Raw genomic sequence first — 21,367 nt, 5'->3', positions numbered from 1 at the left:
TGACCGTCCGTGTACGACATCTACCTGGTCTCCATTTAATTCGGATTACGCAAACAGAGATGTGGCGAAACTCAGGTCGCTCCGTTTCTCCGTAACGTCCACAGTGCAGCAAACATCGACTCTGAGGCTGACGCCGTGTTCTCGAAGAAAAGCTTTGACAGTGCCTTTTAGACACAGAAATAAATACGACCTTATCGAGTATCAGGCGAGATTTTCCACTGGATTTGAGGCATCCCAGCAGATAGACCTCAAAGCGTCGCTCTTAGCGGAACTTGACTACCCCCGCCAGCGGACGTCGCGATGGAGGCAGACGAGCAGCGGCGTGCTGACGAAACGTTCCGCGGAGGGCTGCCGGACAGACGTCGCTCCATATCTTCTGCTTCTCGTAGACTGGCTCCCACGCCGAGCGTCGTTTGCTCTCACTCTGTTCCGCGGTCACGATTGAACCACCGCCAGCCTGCCAAGTAACCACGCCGACAGTGTAGTGGAGACTTCTGTGACTCCTGTGCAGGTGCTAGGGGAACAAATTGACGGGCGTAAGGGTAATTTGGGGAGCGCCCGAGAAACTGTTATCTGTTTCAAATGTATATAAATAATTAACAGAATGACTCGGAAGCTCTTTTAACGCTCTTGGCAGATGACGCGCTTGTCTACAAGAGCGTAGCGATCCGTGAAGACAGTAACACTTAGCGGAAGAACCGACAGAGGATGCACGAATGCGCAGGCTCTGGCAGTTTAGCCTGAACGTAAATAAATGTAACATATTGCGTGTACGTAGTAAAAGAAATGCGATTCTGTGCAACAACACTTTTGATGACAATTTTGTGGAAACAGTAAACACCGTAAATTGTGTAGGACTGACTGGCCAGAGCGACGAGGGAAACGTAACTCATCCGTGCAAGGGCTGGCTTACAGAGCGCTTGTTTGACCGCTTCTGGAGCATTGTTCGGCAATTTGGGACCCTTATCAGCTTGCACTAACAGAAGACCCGACAAAGGAGCACCGTGTTACGTCAGAGGGTCATTTAGTCGGCACAAGAGCGTTCCAGAGCTGCTCGGCAAACACCAGTGGCAGATGCTACAGAAGAGGAATCGTGCGTCGCAGAGTAGTTCACTGTTAAAATTCCGAGAGAGTACTTTTCGGACAAGATATCTCTTCAGCTGTGCTCGTTCCTTCACATCGCATCACCGGCAGTCTAACTGGGCAGCTTTAGAAGGACGAAGTGATGTGTAGTGACTGCTCCATGTGCAGGTCCTGACATCCATTCTGCCGGTAGCGCGTCCTTTCTGATAACGCGATAGTCCCCGCCTCCTTTTGCACTGGCTCGCCGCACCCTCGTCACATATGGTGGTAAATTCCGCTTTCAGAAGGGGGTCTAATTAATTTTGATCACATATTGTATACGGCAGCGGGATACTGCCTAGGTTCTGTTCTTTTGAGAGATCCATCTTGTAACTCTGGCGTTGGGAGAGCTGCAGAGCAATCGTTTAAACCGCCAGTACATCAGAGCTGTTGCCAAATAACCCGCCCCGCTCCAATAACCACAACAATACTTTCGAGGGCGACAGCGGGGGCCCACTAAGCGCCAGAGCGTAGCGTTTAAAACATGTAGTCAGACGCGATCATACAGTCTTTTACCATCGACAACAGAAGTAATAAAGAGGATAAAGCTAACGGAGGGACGGCACTGTTCTGTAGTGCTGCCTGGTGTCTTCACAGTTGCTAAGATGCACAAAAGTGTTCCGTTCGGTCGGCAGTTGTCTGTTTCACGGGCTGGTCACCCGCCCCTGCCGATTCCTTTTACGCAACCCCACATGAGAAAATAATGTTGTTGACCATTTCGTCCCAGAGATGTGAAGCACATTGCCAAACTGTGACACAATAACTGGCAAAGTATGCGAAGACATCTTGGACCCGTCGCACAAATTATTATGAAACTACTTTAGCGGAGAATCAGTTATTAATCTTTTCGTTGGTTTATAAACCGGAAAGTTATTTCCACGCTTCCCATTCTGATATCTGCTGTTAATTTCGTTGTTTCTCATCGCGAAACACATAAGGCAGTGTTTCTGAATCTTTTACGAAAGAGTAAGTACTACAAATGAAATAAACTTACAGAGACAACCACAACCTGTACGAATATACTGCTGGTCGCAAAAAGAAATATGGAGATGATTGGATAAGTATGGAAGAAGTTAAGAAGGTTAAGTACCACAGCAGACATTCGAAACCTATATGACTACATCGCTAGTAACATAAAGAAAGGTTGGAGACACTAGGATAAGTAAGGGAGAAGTAAGGTATACCTTGGTCAAAAAATTCGGTATGACTCCGTTTGCTAACAGTCGCCCAAAGCCCTAGATAGCGTTCCTAGTACGGATTGCATAAAAAGCCACGGTTAGGGGCAACTTAATCACCTCGCATATGACGGGGCGTTAAGTCTCCGTCAGCTGCGAGGGTACACCTGTGTAACGTCCGAAAAACAATACGCGTGCAGCGCCTCGCGAAACAGGCAGGGGACAACCCGATCGAGGAGTCGCCGACTTCAGCTCGGTGCGCGGCAGTCGTGTCACGTGATGCCGATAGCATCTCGTGAGAACATGCACAGAGGCGCGCGGGTGATGAGTTGCTCGAACGAAAACTGACAGCTGACCGAAACTAAACACAAAGGTAATGCGAGGCGCGCACACAGTCGGGAAGGTCTCGTATTGGAAGACTTGGCGGTCGCCGAACGAACACTGAAATCGGTCACAATCCGCAACTGTTGGGGAGTTTCTGTCGTGATAAATTTATAAACGTGGAACGAACACAAATTTGTCCATCAGAAAACCCGATACCAAGTTCAAATTTACGCTAAGGACGCGTAAGCCGAGTGCGGCAGAGATCGTTCACAAAAGGCTAGACCCATGAGTTCTCGAATAATCGTTCGAAGCTCTGGGATACTTACCGAGTTTTTTGATGCAATAATTTACCAACAGCCGTATGATTTGTAGAAGTTTATTTTATTTTATGAACTTGTATGTGCTACCAGTTTCGGCATTACATTGATGCCATCTTCAGGCCCCACTCGCCATAGTCGTAAAATCGCCATATAACTGGATCCGTGAATCAAACGTCCTGCAACAGCTCTTGGTGGCCAGGCCAATTAGCGCAAACAATAGGAAAATTGTGAAGAAAAAGTTTCTAATGTGAAAATGTGTTTGTGTGGTGTCGTAATTGAAGTTACAGTGCGACCGACAGCCTGCGACCAAATGAGAGGAACCGCAGATGCCAGACAGATACTCGATTATCTGTAAGTAGTCACTTATTCACGTAGGAAAAATAAGACTTGAACTGTTTTACAATCTACAAATATCGCAAAGATTCCAGTGGAAAGCAAAAGGCGAAAAGCGTCTAGAACAAATACAATGCATCACAGCAACAAAGTGGCGTTTGTTATGGCTTGCTGCAGGTGATGGCCACGTAAACAAACTTCTAATTAATTATCTCGTTTCGGTTTAAGACATTGCAACGTTTAGAGTACTTTATAATTACATGTAATAACACCAGCTTGCCAATTACTCTTTCCAGCACCTCTGAAACAGTCTTAACAGGCAGAATATGTAGCCTTTAATAAGTCGATTTCTTTTACCAAAAGATTTTACGTCTGTGATCGAATCTTTGCATAAAGTACCAAATATAAATTGTGTGAATCGTCTTCAGTATCCATAAAGTCTCACTGATCCCAGTCTTGCAAGTAGGATGAGTCATAATAATTCGTATCACAGTTACCACTTCAGGCGATATAATCCAATTGCCGATTCTATATTTGGTTGCCAAAATGCTGTATTGATTTTTTGATTACACTGCTTTCCCCGACACAAACGGCAATTCTAAATAGTTTCGTACGTCGTTCGTGCATCTTTTAATATGCCTGAGAATGGTCACTTCATACCTGAAGTCAGCGGAAAAGCCTCCACTGCACAAAAAACGTATGGTGGCATATGTAAAAGAACATAACGATACATTTGCCACTGATGACTTCTACACAGTTTGAGAACTGCCAGTGCATTCGAAAGTCATGGATAATACGTAACCAGTCCTTGGTTCTTGTTTCATGAAGGAATACATGTCTTATGTAAATAGCTACAAATGGCAGAGTGGCCATAACAGTAATTAAACTTCATTTGCTGACAGTCGTCATAAGAAAACAGCATTCAAGTTGTAACTTTCCTCTAATATAGGGCTGTTTGCAGAGGCTAGTAGAGATCTATTCACAAATACATCACAAAACATATGTGAATCTTCCTGGCAGATTAAAACTGTGTGCCGGACCGAGACTCGAACTCGGGACCTTTGCCTTTCGCGGGCAAGTGCTCTACCATCCGAGCCACCCGAGGACGACTCACGCCCGGTCCTCACAGCTTTGCTTCCGCCAGTACCTCGTCTCCTATTTTCCAAACTTCATAGAAGCTGTCCTGCGAGCCTTGCAGAACTAACGCTCCTGGAAGAAAGGATACTGTGGAGACATGGTCCAGAATGGGATTTTCACTCTGCAGTGGAGTGTGCGCTGATATGAAACTTCCTGACATATTAAAACTGTATCTCCGCAGTATCCTTTCTTCCAGGAGTGCTAGTTCTGCAAGGTTCGCAGGAGAGCTTCTGTGAAGTTTGGCAAGTAGCAGACGAAGTACTGGCGGAAGTAAAGCTGTGAGGACGGAGCTTGAGTCGTGCTTGGGTAGCTCAGATGGAAACAGTCTGCTTTCGGCGGTGGCGCAGCACGGCCGCGGGCGCGCGTGCACGAGCAAGTGTTTACACCGCCGGTACTCGCGCGTCTAGTTTGGACAAGAAGAGAATAGAAGCTTTCGAAATGTGGTGCTACAGAAGAATACTGAAGATAAGGTGGATAGATCACGTAACTAATGAGGAGGTATTGAATAGGATTGGGGAGAAGTTTGTGGCACAACTTGACTAAAAGAAGGGATCGGTTGGTAGGACATGTTTTGAGGCATCAAGGGATCACAAATTTAGCATTGGAGGGCAGTGTGGAGGGTAAAAATCGTAGAGGGAGACCGAGAGATGAGTACACTAAGCAGATTCAGAAGGATGTAGGTTGCAGTAGGTACTGGGAGATGAAGAAGCTTGCACAGGATAGAGTAGCATGGAGAGCTGCATCAAACCAGTCTCAGGACTGAAGACCACAACAACAACAACAACTCGCGCGTGTTGTTGTCTGACTCGATCGCCTGGGCACACAATTTTAGAAAGGCTGCGTTCCAGTTTACGCTCGACAACGAATATGCCAGACCCAAAGCTTTCGAAATAGAGCGTTTTTTTAGAGAAGTAGTTCGTTTACCTGCTACAGACCTAATTGGAATACACCTATCCATTGTAAGCAGTACAATGTACGTCAAGATGACCGATGAACCTGCGTGTGAAAGAACTCTCGCCGCTGCTCAAATAGAATTTAAATTTCGACACTCTGATGGCCATATCAGCGATGCAACAGTAGCTCCTTCAGATTTGGATGTGAGGGTCATTCGGATCTTTGAATTGCCGTTTGAGGTGCCACAATCGATGGTTACTGAATCGCTGCGACCATATGGAACGGTACTGAGTCACACGCCTGAATGCCGTGCAAGTTTCAGCACCTGTCCTGTGCTAAACGGCGTGCGACAGGTGCGGATCGTCCTTACTTAACATATCCCTTCTTATTCATACATTGGAGGATGTCGAGCTATTATGATCTACGATGGCCAGCTACGCACATGTTGTGGCTGTGGTGGAGAAGGACATATCCACTCGGAGTGCATACAACGCCGCGTCGTGCAACTGCCACATGGAGAAGCGTCACAGCGAGAAGTTCCCACGCAACTGCCGATGACGTACGCGTCGGTGGCCCGCCGGGAGGTGTTGCCAAGTTCGTAGTGTGACAAGGACGTGTTTATGCAAGAGCAGAGTTACGGGAGCACGGAGGTGACACGGAGAATGCCCCTAGACCCTTGTCACCTCAGATGAGGGAGGAACCTTCCGAACACTCACATGTAGTGCGCGGCTTGAAAGTAGAGGTCGTGACAGTGGCTCCGGCAGCGGACCAACGAACTATCGACGAACATGGTGAGGCGTCGCCTATGGCAGCAGAGGGCAGGACACGCAAACGGCGATCGCCGAAGCGTCGCAAAAAGCGTCGTCATAGTTCGGGTGACACGTCCCCCCCCCCCCCCCCCCCCTAGCCTAGAGGACACGAAAGTTATCCAAGCCGAAGAACTGTCTGATACGGAACACGTGCCTTTAGCTGACAGGATTCCTTCAGATGGTGGCTGGATTTTCTGCCTTTCAGGCGGTCCCTCTGGGTTAGTCCCAGCGCTGCCGACGGAGGAGTCAAGGACACCAATGTCCCGGCAGCCACATCAGAGGACGTTTCTGGGATGGATGACCACTGCGACTGGCCGGAACCAGTCGAAGACATACAGGAATTGATGACGACTCACAGGATGCACACCACGGAACGAAAACAATGGAGGGCAACCCGTTGGCGGACACCCCTCTGAGCACGAATAATGGCTCAAATGGCCCTGAGCATTATAGGACTTAACTTCTGAGCTCTTCAGTCCCCTAGAACTTAGAACTACTTAAACATAACTAACCTAAGGACATCACACACATCCATGCCCGTGGTAGGACTCGAACCTGCGACCGTAGCGGTCGCGCGGTTCCATACTGTAGCGCCCAGAACCGCCGGCCACTTCGGCCGGCGCTCCTTCATGTGTCGTGGGTATGCCGACGACTTGATGATACTCGTCCGTTCGGAGAACGAAGTAAGTAAGGTGGTTACCCTTCTTACTACGTACGGAGTAGCTGCGGGAAGCAGGGTCAACATGAATAAAACCAAGATTATGCACATCGGTCGAGGGCTGGACGCTATGCACAGTCCGTTTACAACGATGGACATCTTGCGATGCTTAGCTGTATTGTTCACCCGATCGCTACGGCAATCAGCGGCGGCGAGCAATCGCCGTCTCCTCCAGCACGTCCGGCTGCACATACGCAACAGTTCACTCCGAACGCACGACCTGCTCCAAAGGGTGGACTACACTAGTGTTCACCTGGCCTCGCGACTGCCACACCTGGCACAGGTACTGCCAATGCCACATGGTATTGCTGACAGATTAATGGCGGCCTTTAGATACTATGTCAGCCAAGGAATGTTCTTTAAGATCAAATAGAATGTTCTTTAAGATCAAATACGAGACTTTAACTCTCCCACACCATTCTGGAGGACTTAATCTCACGAATGTGCGGAACAAGGCTGTGGCTCTCTACCTGTGAGCGACGCTACGAATTTGGAACCAACGGCAACACGCCATCACGTCGGCAATCCTGGATGTGCTTCTTCCCCCCTCCTTTTAACCGCCGGTGGCGATAGGTACAGTATAACCCTACTTTTCTCACGTCGCGCAATTCTTCTAAAAGAATCCCCACTACTCGTGAGATATATCGCTACTTCCAGCGTCATCATGGCAGCAATGCTGTCGAACTTGAATACTCATCGCGAGACTGGCGACAGCTTTGGCGAGCTGTCCATACGCCTCTCCTCACCACAGTAGCGAGATCGTCACGGTATACATTAATCAGCCGCAAGACAGTCAACCGCCGACGATTGTACGACATTCGCATGGTAGATTTCCTGCTCTGCCTTATATGTGGCGTGCAGGACACCGACGAATATTCTCTGCTGTGCGGTGAGGCAACGGATGTTTGGCGGCTGACGCAACGCATCATGGCCCTCCTCCGACGCACCGACGAATCTACGATCACGACGGACGCTTTATTTTTCCCTGACGCTGTCTTTTCCCCCTCACAAAAAACATCGGCAATCCGCTGGATTGGAGGACACGCATCGCACTACGTGCTCTCGCGGACCTGGATATCGGGCATGGACTATTGGCATTATCTACTAGAACAACACGAGGTCACCCGACGGCACTCTAAATATAAAACGCAGTTTGCGAACTTTCTAGGCAGCTTGTTTCATGACCCCGCGAAGCGGTGTGGAGCCCAGGTTTACGTTGTTTCGAGGGATAGGATATTATTCCCAGTGAAGTGACGAGGATGTCACTTCAGCCCTATATTTCTTTCCTTTCCTTTTCATATATGGTTTTTCTTCCGGGACATTATAATTAAATAAACAAATAAAAATAATATTGCTAATAAAAAGGAATTACATACATGTACAATGTTTCCTCCCTGCTGCCTCTCCCCTATCCTGTCAGGACACAGGACACCGTGGCCGGGCCCCCAAGTACGACCACTGCCCACTCTGCCCCTTTATCTACTACACCTTTCAAATAAAAAAAAAACAAAAAAAATAAAAAAGTAGGTAGAGCACTTGCACGCGTTCGAATCTCGGTCTTGCACACAGTTTTAATTTGCCAGGAAGTTTCATATCGGCGCACACTCCGCTGCAGAGTGAAAATCTCATTCTACAAATGTATGTGCTAGAGTCTATATTAAACAAATATTCTGGCAATAAATACGCAACTGACCTACCAAATGAAAAGTGATGTTATTTGCTGTTGGGCTGCATTAACAAGAAATACAGTTCGTCTGTGTGTTGACACAGTGTTCCACAGTTGCCCTCGGGCGTGGGTATGTGTGTTGTCCTTGGTGTAAGTTAGTTTACAGTAATTTGATTATTGTGTAAGCCAGTTTGGTCCCATAGTCGTTACAACAAATTTAAATTTGTTCCAGAGTAGTATATCCTCAGTAGACCTCTTAATCTCCTTTTAAGTCATTGAAATCGTAGAACTGCAGTGTGGTTTCTTTACATTTGTTGATAATCTTGTCTCCCTGTGTTTTATCGCTGATGCCTCCAGAACTTCAAGGAATGTCTTTCAACCAAGATTGTCAAAAGTTTTCTCTAAATGCAGGTGCTATAAACACAGGATTGCCTTTCTTCAGTTAGTCTGCTTATCTTATTGGTAGAATCTGTACAGCCTTGCGTGTTCACACATTTCACAGGAGTCTAACATTGTGCTCACGTTAGTTTGTATAGCTCCTCCCTCTCTCTTCTCTACATATTCCTTCCATCTTCTAGCCTTCTCTTATTTGCTTAGTTCTGACTTGCCAAATGAACTCTTGACAATTGCTTCTCCTTTGAACAGAGTTTCCTTTCTTATTTAACTTCGGCACCTATGTTTTCCAAGAGCAAAATAACTGTTGCGATTTTGGACTCTCTGTCACTGTCCATTTTATACATGTCTATTCCCGATTGCCTACTTTATTTGCTGGATTTTTATATTTTCCCGTGTTGTGAATTAAAAGTAATAAATCATGTTTTGTACAAGGATTTCTACTGTACCTCTTTCGCATTTACATCCTGTGCTGCATTCGCCACTTCTTCTCTCAAAGATATTCATTCGTATTGTAGTGGATTCCTTCCTCTGTTTCAGTCAGTCGTTGCCTCAAGGTACCATTAAGATTATCGAAAAACTGTGGGACTTACCTTATTCAGGTTCCATCTCCTTAATTTGCTGCCGTTTCCTGCCCCTTTAGTTGTAAACTGCAGTTCGTAACCAATAAATTATTGTCGGCGTACGTCTGCACCGGGCAATGTGTTACTGTTTAAAATCTGGTTTATAAAACTCAGTTCTAAATATGTACTATTCTTTCACGATTCTTAAGCAACGTGTTAGCGTTGATTAATTATGCTCTGTGCAAAATTCGATCCGATGGCTTTCCCTTTCATCACTTCCCCCAAGCCTATGTTTTCTTTCATTTTCTCTTCCTATGCCTGCTACCGTATTTCAGGCTCTCATCACAAAAAAAAGTTCAAATGTATGTGAAATCTTATGGGACATAACTGCTGAGTTCATCAGTCCCTAAGCTTACACACTACTTAACCTAAATTATCCTAAGGACAAACACACACACCCATGCCCCAGGGAGGACTCGAACCTCCTCCGGGATCAGCCGCACAGTCCATGACTGCAGCGCCTTAGACAGCTCGTCTAAGCTCTCATCACATTTTAAATTTTTGTCTCGCTTAACTATCTGAATAATCTCTCTTATCGTACATTGTTTCAATCTGTTCATCACCTGTGGTGAAGGTAGGCATGTAAAGTGTGGTGTGTGTGTTAGCGTTTTGTCTATCTTGGTCACAATAATATTAATGACAGTTTACAGATGGAGCTGAGTGTTGTGATACTAGTTCATTGGTAGTTCCAATAGCTAACACGCACAGGGTGGTTAAAATACACGATCTTAATATAGCAAATATTGAGGATCAACTGTCATACATTTTGAGTTATAAATGACTATAGGATAACAGGTAATGTACTATCATTACAGTAAACTGCGTTTAGGTACTGCAATTTGCCATACTAAAAGCTGTTGTGAATGAAACTTGTTCTGTTTTGGGGCGATCGGTATTTAAATGAGATAGTGAACAATCATGTACGGTAGTCATAAAATCTGTCGAAGGTGAAATAGGAAAACATGAGTAACGAATTATATGAAAGAGGACATCGCAAGAAAAATTAAAAATTGCCACATATTCACCTAGCTTCGTGTTTCCTTCATGTAGGTGTAAGATATAGTTAATGAAACGCACCGGGCGTTTCGGTGGGTTCCGCCCCGCACCTCAGTGTCGGCCCGTCATTGGCCACCGGTAGCGTCTGCCGCTTCCAGATGGAATCGCCAATTCGGCGAGCCGGCGCGACAACGCGGAAAACGCTTGCCTCTGCCGTTGCTGCGGGCCGCGCTGTTGTGGGAATCGGCCTTAACGGAGGGAACCGCTGGCGGCGCGGTGGGGGAATCCGGCTGAGCCTGACGTCAACAGCCGCAACTGATGTAGAACGCACAGTAGCTGTTGAGGTGGGTACCAGCTTCCGGTGAGAGGAGGCGGGGCTCAGTTGGTGTTCTCATATCCGGACTCGGGTAGCAGAACTGGACGAGCCGGCTGCCAGGCGACTTGCAGCGCTCTGAGTAGCTGCGCAGGCTGGAGCTAGGGCTCTTTGTCCTGTCGCAGGTACCGAGCCGCGCCGCCGCCGGAACAGCCGCTCCCAACACTCTTCCCTCCTACGCTTACTTCTGCATCACCCCTCCCCTTCCCTCCATTCTTTCCTCCCCCCCTCCCCCTCCCCACCCTTTCTTGTTCCTTCGTGAATGCTCTTGGTGAGAACGATTTCTGATAATCTCCGTTTTGAGCTGAAATTCCTTTCATTCTTACCGTTGCGCTAATTTCGCGAGACTTCGTCCACCGACACTTCGTGCAACAAGCGCACACGTAAACCTCTCATGATACTCGACGCCTCATTCGTAGCGCCTGCCACGGCAGTTTCTCGAGAATTTCCGTACGGCCTCGCGTGGATTAAACAGCCCAGTGGAAAACGCGCCGCCCTTCGTCGGACTCTCTCTCTCTCTCTCTCTCTCTCTCTCTCTCTCTCTCGCTCTCTCTTCAATTAATCTTACCTGGTAACCGTCCCAAGTTGATGAGCAGTACATAATAATTTGACCAACAAGCATTTTTAAGCGACTTCTTTCGTGGACTTTTTAATTTTTTTTACGTTTCTTGAAGGTTTTACAATACAATCTCAGTCCGGTATAAACTTTTCTTAAAAGTACTTCTGTGCATTCATTACAGTTCAGGTCTCTGCAGCCGGTCAATCGGCGGTATTTTTCACTCCGTTTTAATTTCAATATTGATTCGCAAAAAGCAATTTTCACTCCTTCCAAACTTTACAGAAGCTCTCCTGCGAACCTAGCAGAACTAGTACTCGTGGAAGGTAGGAGACTAGGTACTGGCAGAAGTAAAGCTGTGAGGACAGGGCGCGAGTTGTGCTCAGGTAGCTTAGTTGGTAGAGCACTTGCCCGCAAAAGGCAAAGGACGCGAGTTCGAGTCTCGGTCCGACACACAGTTTTAATGTGCCGGGAAGTTTCATATCAGCGCACACTGTGCTGCAGACTGAAAATCTCATTCTGACGACGATATCTTGACCTATTAGAAAGATTGGATATGGGTCGACCGAGTATACACTGGACGGTAAACTTGTCAGCAGAAAGCACAGAGGAGCCGGAAGGCGGTGGCTGCGACCATCAGCATCCACGACATAAAACAGATTTAGAGTTTCCTAAATCTCTTGAGGCGAATGCGCGATTGGCCCCTTTAAGAAAGCTCGAGGACCATTTGTTTCCTTCTCCGATTTGTTTCCCTGTCCTGCGCGAGGTTGAGATACGCCTCTCACGACCCTCGCGTTTTCATGACAACCCTGAATGTTCCCCTTGTCTTTCACTTCCAAAATATAATAATGGTAAAGCAAAGTATTTTTAGTAGTTGGGAACTGTGGAAATGTCGTGTGCTTCACGAAAAACAGAAGAACACGAGTTATTTCGGTAACGTACTGCTTACGTCGATGTACTTTCTAGTGCGGGAACTAGCGAGCGCCTGCCGGTCTCAGTTTATGCAATCCGCGAAGTCTGAGAGAGCGATGGGTTGCATACATTGCAGGTATTGGCGAACATGTGAGTGACAATTCAGAAAGAATAAAATGCTGCTGTTGTTCATTTTTGCATCGAGTTTTATCGCGAAGTAAACGCGTCCAAATTATATGTGCTAAACACAGTAGGGAAATGAGTACGAAAGTGAGTTCTGGAGGCAGGGCGGCTTTCAAGAGGATCGTTGCATTTATTGAGAGGACCACTACCACAAAAGCGACTACTGAATTTAATATGAGTCTAATGCATACGGCGCCGTAAAAGTAGTGTATCGGAGACTGCTGAGTCAAAATATCTTGGTCAAGATACTGTTGCAAATCCCGCCGTAAATCAAGTGACAATGGACACGTTTCGTTCCTGCAATTTTTAACCTGACTCCTAGCCGACGGAAACATCGTGTGTGCTCCGGTAGTTAGCTTTTAAATCGTTCCCTACAGTACGATGTATTGTTTATGGAGAGCACCAGAGCATATGTACTAACCTACTTTCATACAATTGTACTGGACAAACCACTTTCTAGTACATAGCATTGGGTGCTTTCGGTTTTTATCTTCAACCGCTGGCAATTCGTGATTTTAAAAATTTCCATTTCGATCGCCAGCGACTCAGATAATCCCGTGACCCTTCGTGCTGCCGTCCCTCGGATACATTCAGTATTCTCTGTTAGGTGTACGTGTTGTGTGCTCCACATACTTCGTCAGTATTCTAGGATGAGTCGCACGAGTGTTATATAAACTATCTCCTATGTAGACTGATTGCATGTGTCCCGTATCTTATGAATGAACTAAAGTCTCCCGCTTGGTTTACCTGTGATGAAGCTTATGTAATCATTCCATTTCATAACGCCACGAATTATTATACGCAGGTATTGTTTAAGTTAACTGATTTAATTTGTGACAAATGGGTAGGGTATTTATGTGATACTGTGTTTTCGTGTGTTGTAAAGTGCTCAATTTTACATTTGTCAACATATACACTCCTGGAAATGGAAAAAGAACACATTGACACCGGTGTGTCAGACCCACCATACTTGCTCCGGACAGTGCCAGAGGGCTGCACAAGCAATGATCACACGCACGGCACAGCGGACACACCAGGAACCGCGGTGTTGGCCGTCGAATGGCGCTAGCTGCGCAGCATTTGTGCACCGCCGCCGTCAGTGTCAGCCAGTTTGCCGTGGCATAGGGAGCTCCATCACAGTCTTCAACACTGGTAGCATGCCGCGACAGCGTGGACGTGAACCGTATGTGCAGCTGACGGACTTTGAGCGAGGGCGTATAGTGGGCATGCGGGAGGCCGGGTGGACGTACCGCCGAATTGCTCAACACGTGGGGCGTGAGGTCTCCACAGTACATCGATGTTGTCGCCAGTGGTCGGCGGAAGGTGCACGTGCCCGTCGACCTGGGACCGGACCGGAGCGACGCACGGATGCACGCCAAGACCGTAGGATCCTACGCAGTGCCGTAGGGGACCGCACCGCCACTTCCCAGCAAATTAGGGACACTGTTGCTCCTGGGGTATCGGCGAGGACCATTCGCAACCGTCTCCATGAAGCTGGGCTACGGTCCCGCACACCGTTAGGTCGCTTCTGCCTTGGTGCCAATGATGGTCGTATGCGTGTTTGGCGCCGTGCAGGTGAGCGCCACAATCAGGACTGCATACGACCGAGGCACACAGGGCCAACACCCAGCATCATGGTGTGGGGAGCGATCTCCTACACTGGCCGTACACCTCTGGTGATGGTCGACGGGACACTGAATAGTGCACGGTACATCCAAACCGTCATCGAACCCATCGTTCTACCATTCCTAGACCGGCAAGGGAACTTGCTGTTCCAACAGGACAATGCACGTCCGCATGTATCCCGTGCCACCCAACGTGCTCTAGAAGGTGTAAGTCAACTACCCTGGCCAGCAAGATCTCCGGATCTGTCCCCCATTGAGCATGTTTGGGAATGGATGAAGCGTCGTCTCACGCGGTCTGCACGTCCAGCACGAACGCTGGTCCAACTGAGGCGCCAGGTGGAAATGGCATGGCAAGCCGTTCCACAGGACTACATCCAGCATCTCTACGATCGTCTCCATGGGAGAATAGCAGCCTGCATTGCTGCGAAAGGTGGATATACACTGTACTAGTGCCGACATTGTGCATGCTCTGTTGCCTGTGTCTATGTGCCTGTGGTTCTGTCAGTGTGATCATGTGATGTATCTGACCCCAGGAATGTGTCAATAAAGTTTCCCCTTCCTGGGATAATGAATTCACGGTGTTCTTATTTCAATTTCCAGGAGTGTATAACAAGTCGCCAATCTTTGCATCGTGTTGAAATCTTAACGATATGTGACTAAAAATTTGTGTTGATTTATTTAGATATTACTGCCTCATCTCGCAAAAGTCTGAGGTTACCGGTAATAGTGCTCGTTAACATACGATATGGACAGCAAGGCCCTCGACACCCTTCCCTGGGGCGCATCTAGAGTTACTTCATTATCTGTCGGTGATCGTTCTTTCCGTAGTAAGCGTCGGTATGCGACTGAGTCAATCGCTGAGACTGGAAATATTTGGCAATGTGTAGAACCATTTTATGTGGACCTGTTAACCCCTGTGGGACAAAAGGCAGTTGCTACAAGAGGACTGCGTGTCTACCGCCATTTCTGCATAAGAGTTCACTAAGTGAGGTGTATGCAGGATGTGGCTACTTTGATGTCTGCGTACGTCTCGTTGTGATTAACCGTTAATACGCACTCGTCTGGAGATAGATTGGGTCGAAAATTGACGAAAGGTAGCGTTTTGAAGGGCAGAGGAAAAAAGTGCAAAGGCAAGAGCCGAAGGAAAATTGTCTCTGCGAGAGTGTGGACGGGTGATGATAGCAACAGCGGATTTCTTGCTGCCTGCGACATGTCGTGCAATGGTTGGTCTGTTAGTAGTGGGTATCACGCATCGAGACCGTGTCAAAGGTTACAGTGAGAGCGAACCAGCGCGCTGCTGCGCCGTGTCACTCGTGACTCAGTCTGAGGCGGAACGGCGGCAGCTCGCTGTCGTGCGGCGTCTCCAGTTTAGTGCACGGCGCAGTTTTTCTGTAGTCGATTCTCGCGCAGTTCTGCTCGCTCGACGAGCTGCGCTGCCGATTCTTCGGAGAGCTACAGGCAGGTGTCTCCCGCTTTGGCGAAGAATGCTGCCTCCTTTCCTTCCGTCTGGACGCCGGTCACCGCCGCGGCTTTCGGCTTCGCGGTGGACGTCTCCGTGGCGCCCTCCTCCTACTGCAGGCAACCTTGCAACCTGCAGCTGACCGTAGGACTGCACGCAGCTGCCTGCAGCCTCCTCCTCCGCAGCCAGGTCGGCCTTCCTGCTGCCACGACCGTGCGCCGCTGTTGGCCTCCGTGCTGCCTCCCTCTGCCGGTCTTCTCCTCCTCCTCCTCCGCCGGTCGGCCCAGCTGCGGCTCGATAAAGGCGGACGGCTGGCCACACGGGGCACAGGTCGGCGGGAGCTCGGGGCTCCGCGCTGCTTCGCTGCGTGGCCCTCGCCCTGACACTCTGTGTCGGACGGGAGAGGCTCCGTCGTCGCAGGGAAGGCCGACACTTTCCGCGACGAGAAGGCGCCGCTAGCGCAGCCGACCGCTCGCACTGCGACGTCCGACAGCAGCGGTCTCCTGTTGCCACGCAGCCGTCCAGCGGCCTCACGGAGACGCTCCTCGGACTGGCGTGTCGCCTCGGCAGTCGTCGCGCGCTTCGCAGCAGTGGTCTCCTCTCGCGTCGGCAGTACGGGCGGCCACTGCGTTGTCGATCGCGCGGGGTCGGCCCGTTCCCTGCCCCACGCAGATCGTCGCGTCTGAATCCACAGACCCGTAGGACACCTCTCGCTCTTTCCAGCTCGCCGTCGAGTCGAACAGCGCTGTCTACGCGCCTCTGCACTTGACGTACAAAGGGGAAACAGGCTCCGACTCCAGAATGAGATTTTCACTCTGCAGCGGAGTGTGCGCTGATATGAAACTTCCTGGCAGATTAAAACTGTTTGCCGGACCGAGAGTCGAACTCGGGACCTTTGCCTTTCGCGGGGAAGTGCTCTACCAACTGAGCTACCCAAGCACGACTCACGCCCCGTCCTCACAGCTTCACTTCTGCCAGTATCTCGTCTCCTATCTTCCAAACCAAAGTAAAGCTGTTAGGAGGGGGCGTGAGTCGTGCTTGGGTAGCTCAGTTGGTAGAGCACTTGCCCGCGAAAGGCAAAGGTCCCGAGTTCGAGTCTCGGTCCGGCACACAGTTTTAATCTGCCAGGAAGTTTCTGCCTTCGACTCCTCTCCACTGACCTGCACGTCCCGGTCGGAAGAGTCGGTGAGCTGCGCGACCGACACACCCTTCGTGGCGACAGGGCGCAGAGAGCACGATAGTTTGCTTCCGCTGTTAAAAAGACGTCGAACAATTTGCTTTTTGTGGCAGTCACAGCGCTGTGTCCGACCTATCACGCGTAGCGTACGGCAGCGGCGACCCGCGCGCGTCGCTGGGTCAGGCGTTAGCGGTGGCCCGTGATTCTGGATGGCTGTGTCGGGGGGGGGGGGGGGGGGGGGGCGAGCAGTCTCTAGCCGCCGCGCGGCAGACCGTGGCCCGATACGGCCGGTGGTAACGCCCTCTGGGGACTGCGGAGACGGACTACCTTAGTGTCGAGCGCGCGGCTCATCGGTGTCGTCTCGCAGCAAGTGAAACGTCGACTAGCTCAGCGTTCAGTTATTGTTCTTCCAAACTGATCCGATTACTCGGTCCACGAAAAACGTTGCGACCCTATTTATAATATTAGTACGGATTATCACTATTGTCCGTTCTCTAATGCGTGTATTGTTTTCATTCAATGTAATTAAGAAGTATATTTCTCTTATAACTCAAATGTAAAAAATTTCATTTCGCGGATTCGGGAACGAAGTCGATAGTAACGGGAGGAGCTAGAGTGCCAAAGGAGAAGGCGCGGGGGTGGGTAGCTGGGACGTCCAGAGGCTTCAGGCATTCATCCAGTCAGCAGCTTATCTATTGACCTCATAATTACATTGTTCTCGAAACATTCGAGTCTCATCTTTATTACAATAACGATGGAAGGTGAAGAAATGAATTCAAATTTATGCCACAGCGAGGGCTCGAACCCAGGTCTCCATATCCACTTTCTTTTTCCTGTGGCGAGAGGTTTTTTCCTCTACTACTTGTTTTTTCTGCCCTTGGACAGGATAGGAAAAACTACAATAAAAAATCTACTTGCCACCGCCACTTGTGTCCTAACAAAAAAAAATGCACCTCTTGAGGCGTTGGCGCCTGTCTAGGCCTATCCCAAAACAATTAACCTACTACCAGAAGGGTTGGGAAAGGAAGAAGGTAGGTTGGAAGAACGTAGAGAATAGCGATGAAAATTAAAATAGTTGTGAATGGGCTTTTTGTTCTTTTACTTTTTTATTGTTTTTTGCGTTTTCGTATATATTATTACTATTATTTTCGATTATTCCCATTTAAAGAGAGCGTTTGAACTTGAATTCATGACGATTGTTTATGTTTTTTCTGAGCCCAAATTTTCTTCATGTGTTCACTGTGTTGGATGTTATGTCATTCGGAAGGCGCTAGCGACTTCTGGAAATCTGGTAGATAGATTAATTTAAGTAAAATATGAAAAATTAAAAAATAAAAATATATAAAAATATATATACATTTTCCTATATATTTTTTATATTCTTTTATTTATTTTTTAATGTTTCATATTTTACTTAAATTAGTCTATCTACCAGATTTCCAGGAGTCGCTAGCGCCTTCCGAATGGCATAACATCCAAACGTGTCCTCTCGAAAATTTAATGGAGATTCCGTTTGTCGTGCGTTCAGAAAATAATGACGGCATAAAAAGTATCAGCTCGAACGTTCCAGCTGGACGGCGGGTCATGAAAGGCGCTCCGTAGAAAACTGGAAAAGAATTGCTTGTATCTGGGGTTGCGAACAAGTCCGCAGTGTCGATCGTTAAGGTAAGTCCAATAGCTTAGTTCTGATTCCTCGTCGGGGCCAAAAAGGTAGCGGTCCGTATGACCGCGTATCCAGTTCACAGCGTTACTTTTTATTGTGGGGTAATGAATCACATGCGGGAATAAAAGCGTCAGGAAAGTGGTGTGAGCAGGTGTCTGTGGTAAGGAAAGCCAACATACCCTGCGCGAGTCTCCAGACGTTAGATGACGGACCACATGAGAATCGGTGAGCGTCCGTGTCGCCTAAACCGCAGTGAGCACAGAAGAGTGTGTCGACGAGGCGGATGCGGTGCAGACGAAACTGGTTTCCCTGTTTCCCATTGATGGTGATACACCAGGTGGGCTGGACGCTGGTGACGAGAAACCAGCATGTACCGCTTTCCACGCACGACGCCATATGATATGGGGAAACTTGTGTTCGATGGCGGTGGGGGTTCGACTCATTTGTAATGTGTCGTGTACGTTTTTGTCCGGAATGTACGTGAAAGGGGTAAGGAGTGCAGGATGTAACTTAATTCGAGAAAGAAGTGCCGGAAGTCATAGAAGGGGGGGGGGGGGGGGGTTGAATGTCTGATAACGTGACTGGGGCTGACTTGGAGACTGGCGCGTATTCATGCAAAAGCAGTGCAGTCAGGCTTGTCGGGCAGCTGAGAGCTAACAAAAGCGCCGCAACTCTGTCTGGCACGTGGAATAAGCCCAATCCACCACGCTCCCGCGGGAGGGCAAGGGACGAATATTGAACTTTAAATAACATCCCAGTGCAGACAAAGGATCCCATCGCCATCAACATACGACGTGCGAGGGTAATCGGGACCGGGAACCCTTGTGCCACATGGGAGATGCGTGAGGCGTGGTAAATATTCACGTATTGCGCACGCTGTACAATGTCGAGGGATGTAAGCCGGTGGTCCACAAGGCCAGCCCTGATCCTTTTAGAGGAGACGTCTACTGTTGGTTGCCGCTGAACGACGGAGGTCGTTCACAAAAACAATGCCCAGACAGCGGATGTTGGTGGCCGCACTTAGAGGAGCGACATATCTCTCGGGTAGACCCTCACCAATGACCAGAACCTTCGATTTGGAAATGTTAGGAGAACTGCCCAATGCCTCCCCATATGTCGCCACCCAAGTAAGAGCCACGCGAACATCGTCTTCATTGCAGAGGTAGAGGACTAGATCGTCAGCGGTGCCCGTGCAGTATCAAGCCAACCAGGCGTTGGCGAAGCCCCTGGACTAGGGGCTCTAATGCTAAAGCATACAGTATCGTGGTAAGTGGGGAACCCTTTCGGACAGAGCGCTCGATCGCTAGAGGTGTGGTAAGGTCATTACTATCATTACAGAGTGATGGGCAGGTAACGTCAGATCCGTGATCCGCCATGTGACGTACGGACCAGGACGGCGACCCCATCAAGGAAGGTGGCTGGGATCGTCGTCGTGGGTGACACAACAGATGGAGGTCCACGTACGTTCCACAAGATAACTAAAACAGTTGTAAAATTCGAGGGGGCGGCCGTCAGGTCCAAGGGAGTTATTGACAGCATCTAGGACTTCATCGGAGGACTTCATCATTGACACGAGTCAAATTATTAAATGTGATGTCATTTGGAAATTGCCCAACGTGATCAACAAATCAAATTGATGCAGAAAATAGTTGCTTTAAATTTTCGTACTAGCCCGAAATTACTTTTGTTTAAATTAGTGCTACAAAATTTAGCGTATGCGGTATGTATGTCTGCGTCTGAAAATTACTGTTAAAAGTGTTGTTGTATGATACCGCAATTCTAAGGTCCCCGTATGCTAGAAATTGTTTTGATGAATGCCTGATTAACTTTCATTGCAACAGTTTTTTTGTATATTAAGCTAGTTCGTTAGTACATGTTACAGTGTGGGAAGTTTCATTATAAAGCAGTAGGGAGCTCCATGTACAAGTAGTGTGTAATTGATTTTGCTGATATGTTATTACCTACTTACGCAGTTTACGTTTTATTTCGGAATTCTGAACACAAAGGTTTTTGTTTATCCGGCTGCACACAATTAGCTACTGTTGCTTAATGAACTTAGGTTCAGTTCGTGTTTACAGTTTTACTCTCTCTCTCTCTCTCTCTCTCTCTCTCTCTCTCTCTCTCTCTCTCTCTCTCTCTCTCTTAGGATGCTATGTTGGAAAACGAAGTTACAGTCATATTCTGTAATCCTTGACAGAAAGAATCGTGTAAAAGTTGCGACATTTTGGTAATTTACGATTGATGAAAGGACTGTGTGCCTGGAGTAAGCTTGATATTTTGTGTTGCAGGTGAGTGGGAGCTGGCTGGCGCTGTGCTTCAGCTGCTGTGCTTCTCGTGTCTGGCCGCCGGCTACGGTGGGACTCGTCTCTAATACCAGTAAGGAAGCGAATCTTTGCAGTTCGGCACAAAAACCCATTACTGTGTCGTTACTTTAAGCAGCGGTGATGTGTCAGTAAGCTTGAACTCTTTAAAAACGAGTACCTATGATGTTTTTTAAAGCAAGGCTACATGCATAGTGACTGTTTGCAATTATCACATCTTGTTTTAGTTCCTAAGTTTGCCTTTCACCTCCATACGCTGTTGACTCGTAAGAGCAAAGCGGAAAGAGACTTGGTAACATTCACAGTTACAGCTGACCTACATATGGTGTAACATTTCTCCGTTTAGACGGCCAGTAAACTATAAGTGGCTGCCACATCTCGGTGAAGCCGGTACACATTCTCACGAGGAGAAGATAAGTAGTTCACAGGAACAGAAAGGATACGTAAATATTTGTGTCAAGCACAAGTAAATGTCAAAAGCAGTGCATAAAAAATAGACAAAAAGGTAAAAACAGATTCAATATATTAAATTACTACATGCAATGGAAATGTAGACACAATGTGACGCATTTGGAGGTCTACAATAAC

General features: G+C 48.1%; 1 protein-coding gene across 8 annotated transcripts in view; it reads left to right on the top strand.

Moving 5' to 3' along the window:
- Positions 1 to 21,367, top strand: part of LOC126336277 (caskin-2) — a 942,083-nt gene that overhangs the window by 650,098 nt on the left and 270,618 nt on the right. Inside the window, exon 2 of one of the 8 annotated variants that reach the window (XM_049999791.1) lies at positions 20,747 to 20,834. The exons of the other annotated variants lie outside the window; for them this stretch is intronic. Within the exon in view, the coding sequence (XP_049855748.1) occupies position 20,834 (1 nt within the window). The 5' untranslated portion in view covers positions 20,747 to 20,833. The remainder of the gene's footprint in view (positions 1 to 20,746; positions 20,835 to 21,367) is intronic. 8 annotated transcript variants of the gene reach the window in all.

Source organism: Schistocerca gregaria, chromosome 2, assembly GCF_023897955.1.
Source record: "Schistocerca gregaria isolate iqSchGreg1 chromosome 2, iqSchGreg1.2, whole genome shotgun sequence".
In the NCBI taxonomy this organism is placed as follows: domain Eukaryota; kingdom Metazoa; phylum Arthropoda; class Insecta; order Orthoptera; family Acrididae; genus Schistocerca; species Schistocerca gregaria.
This window is presented reverse-complemented; position numbering and strand designations above follow the sequence as displayed.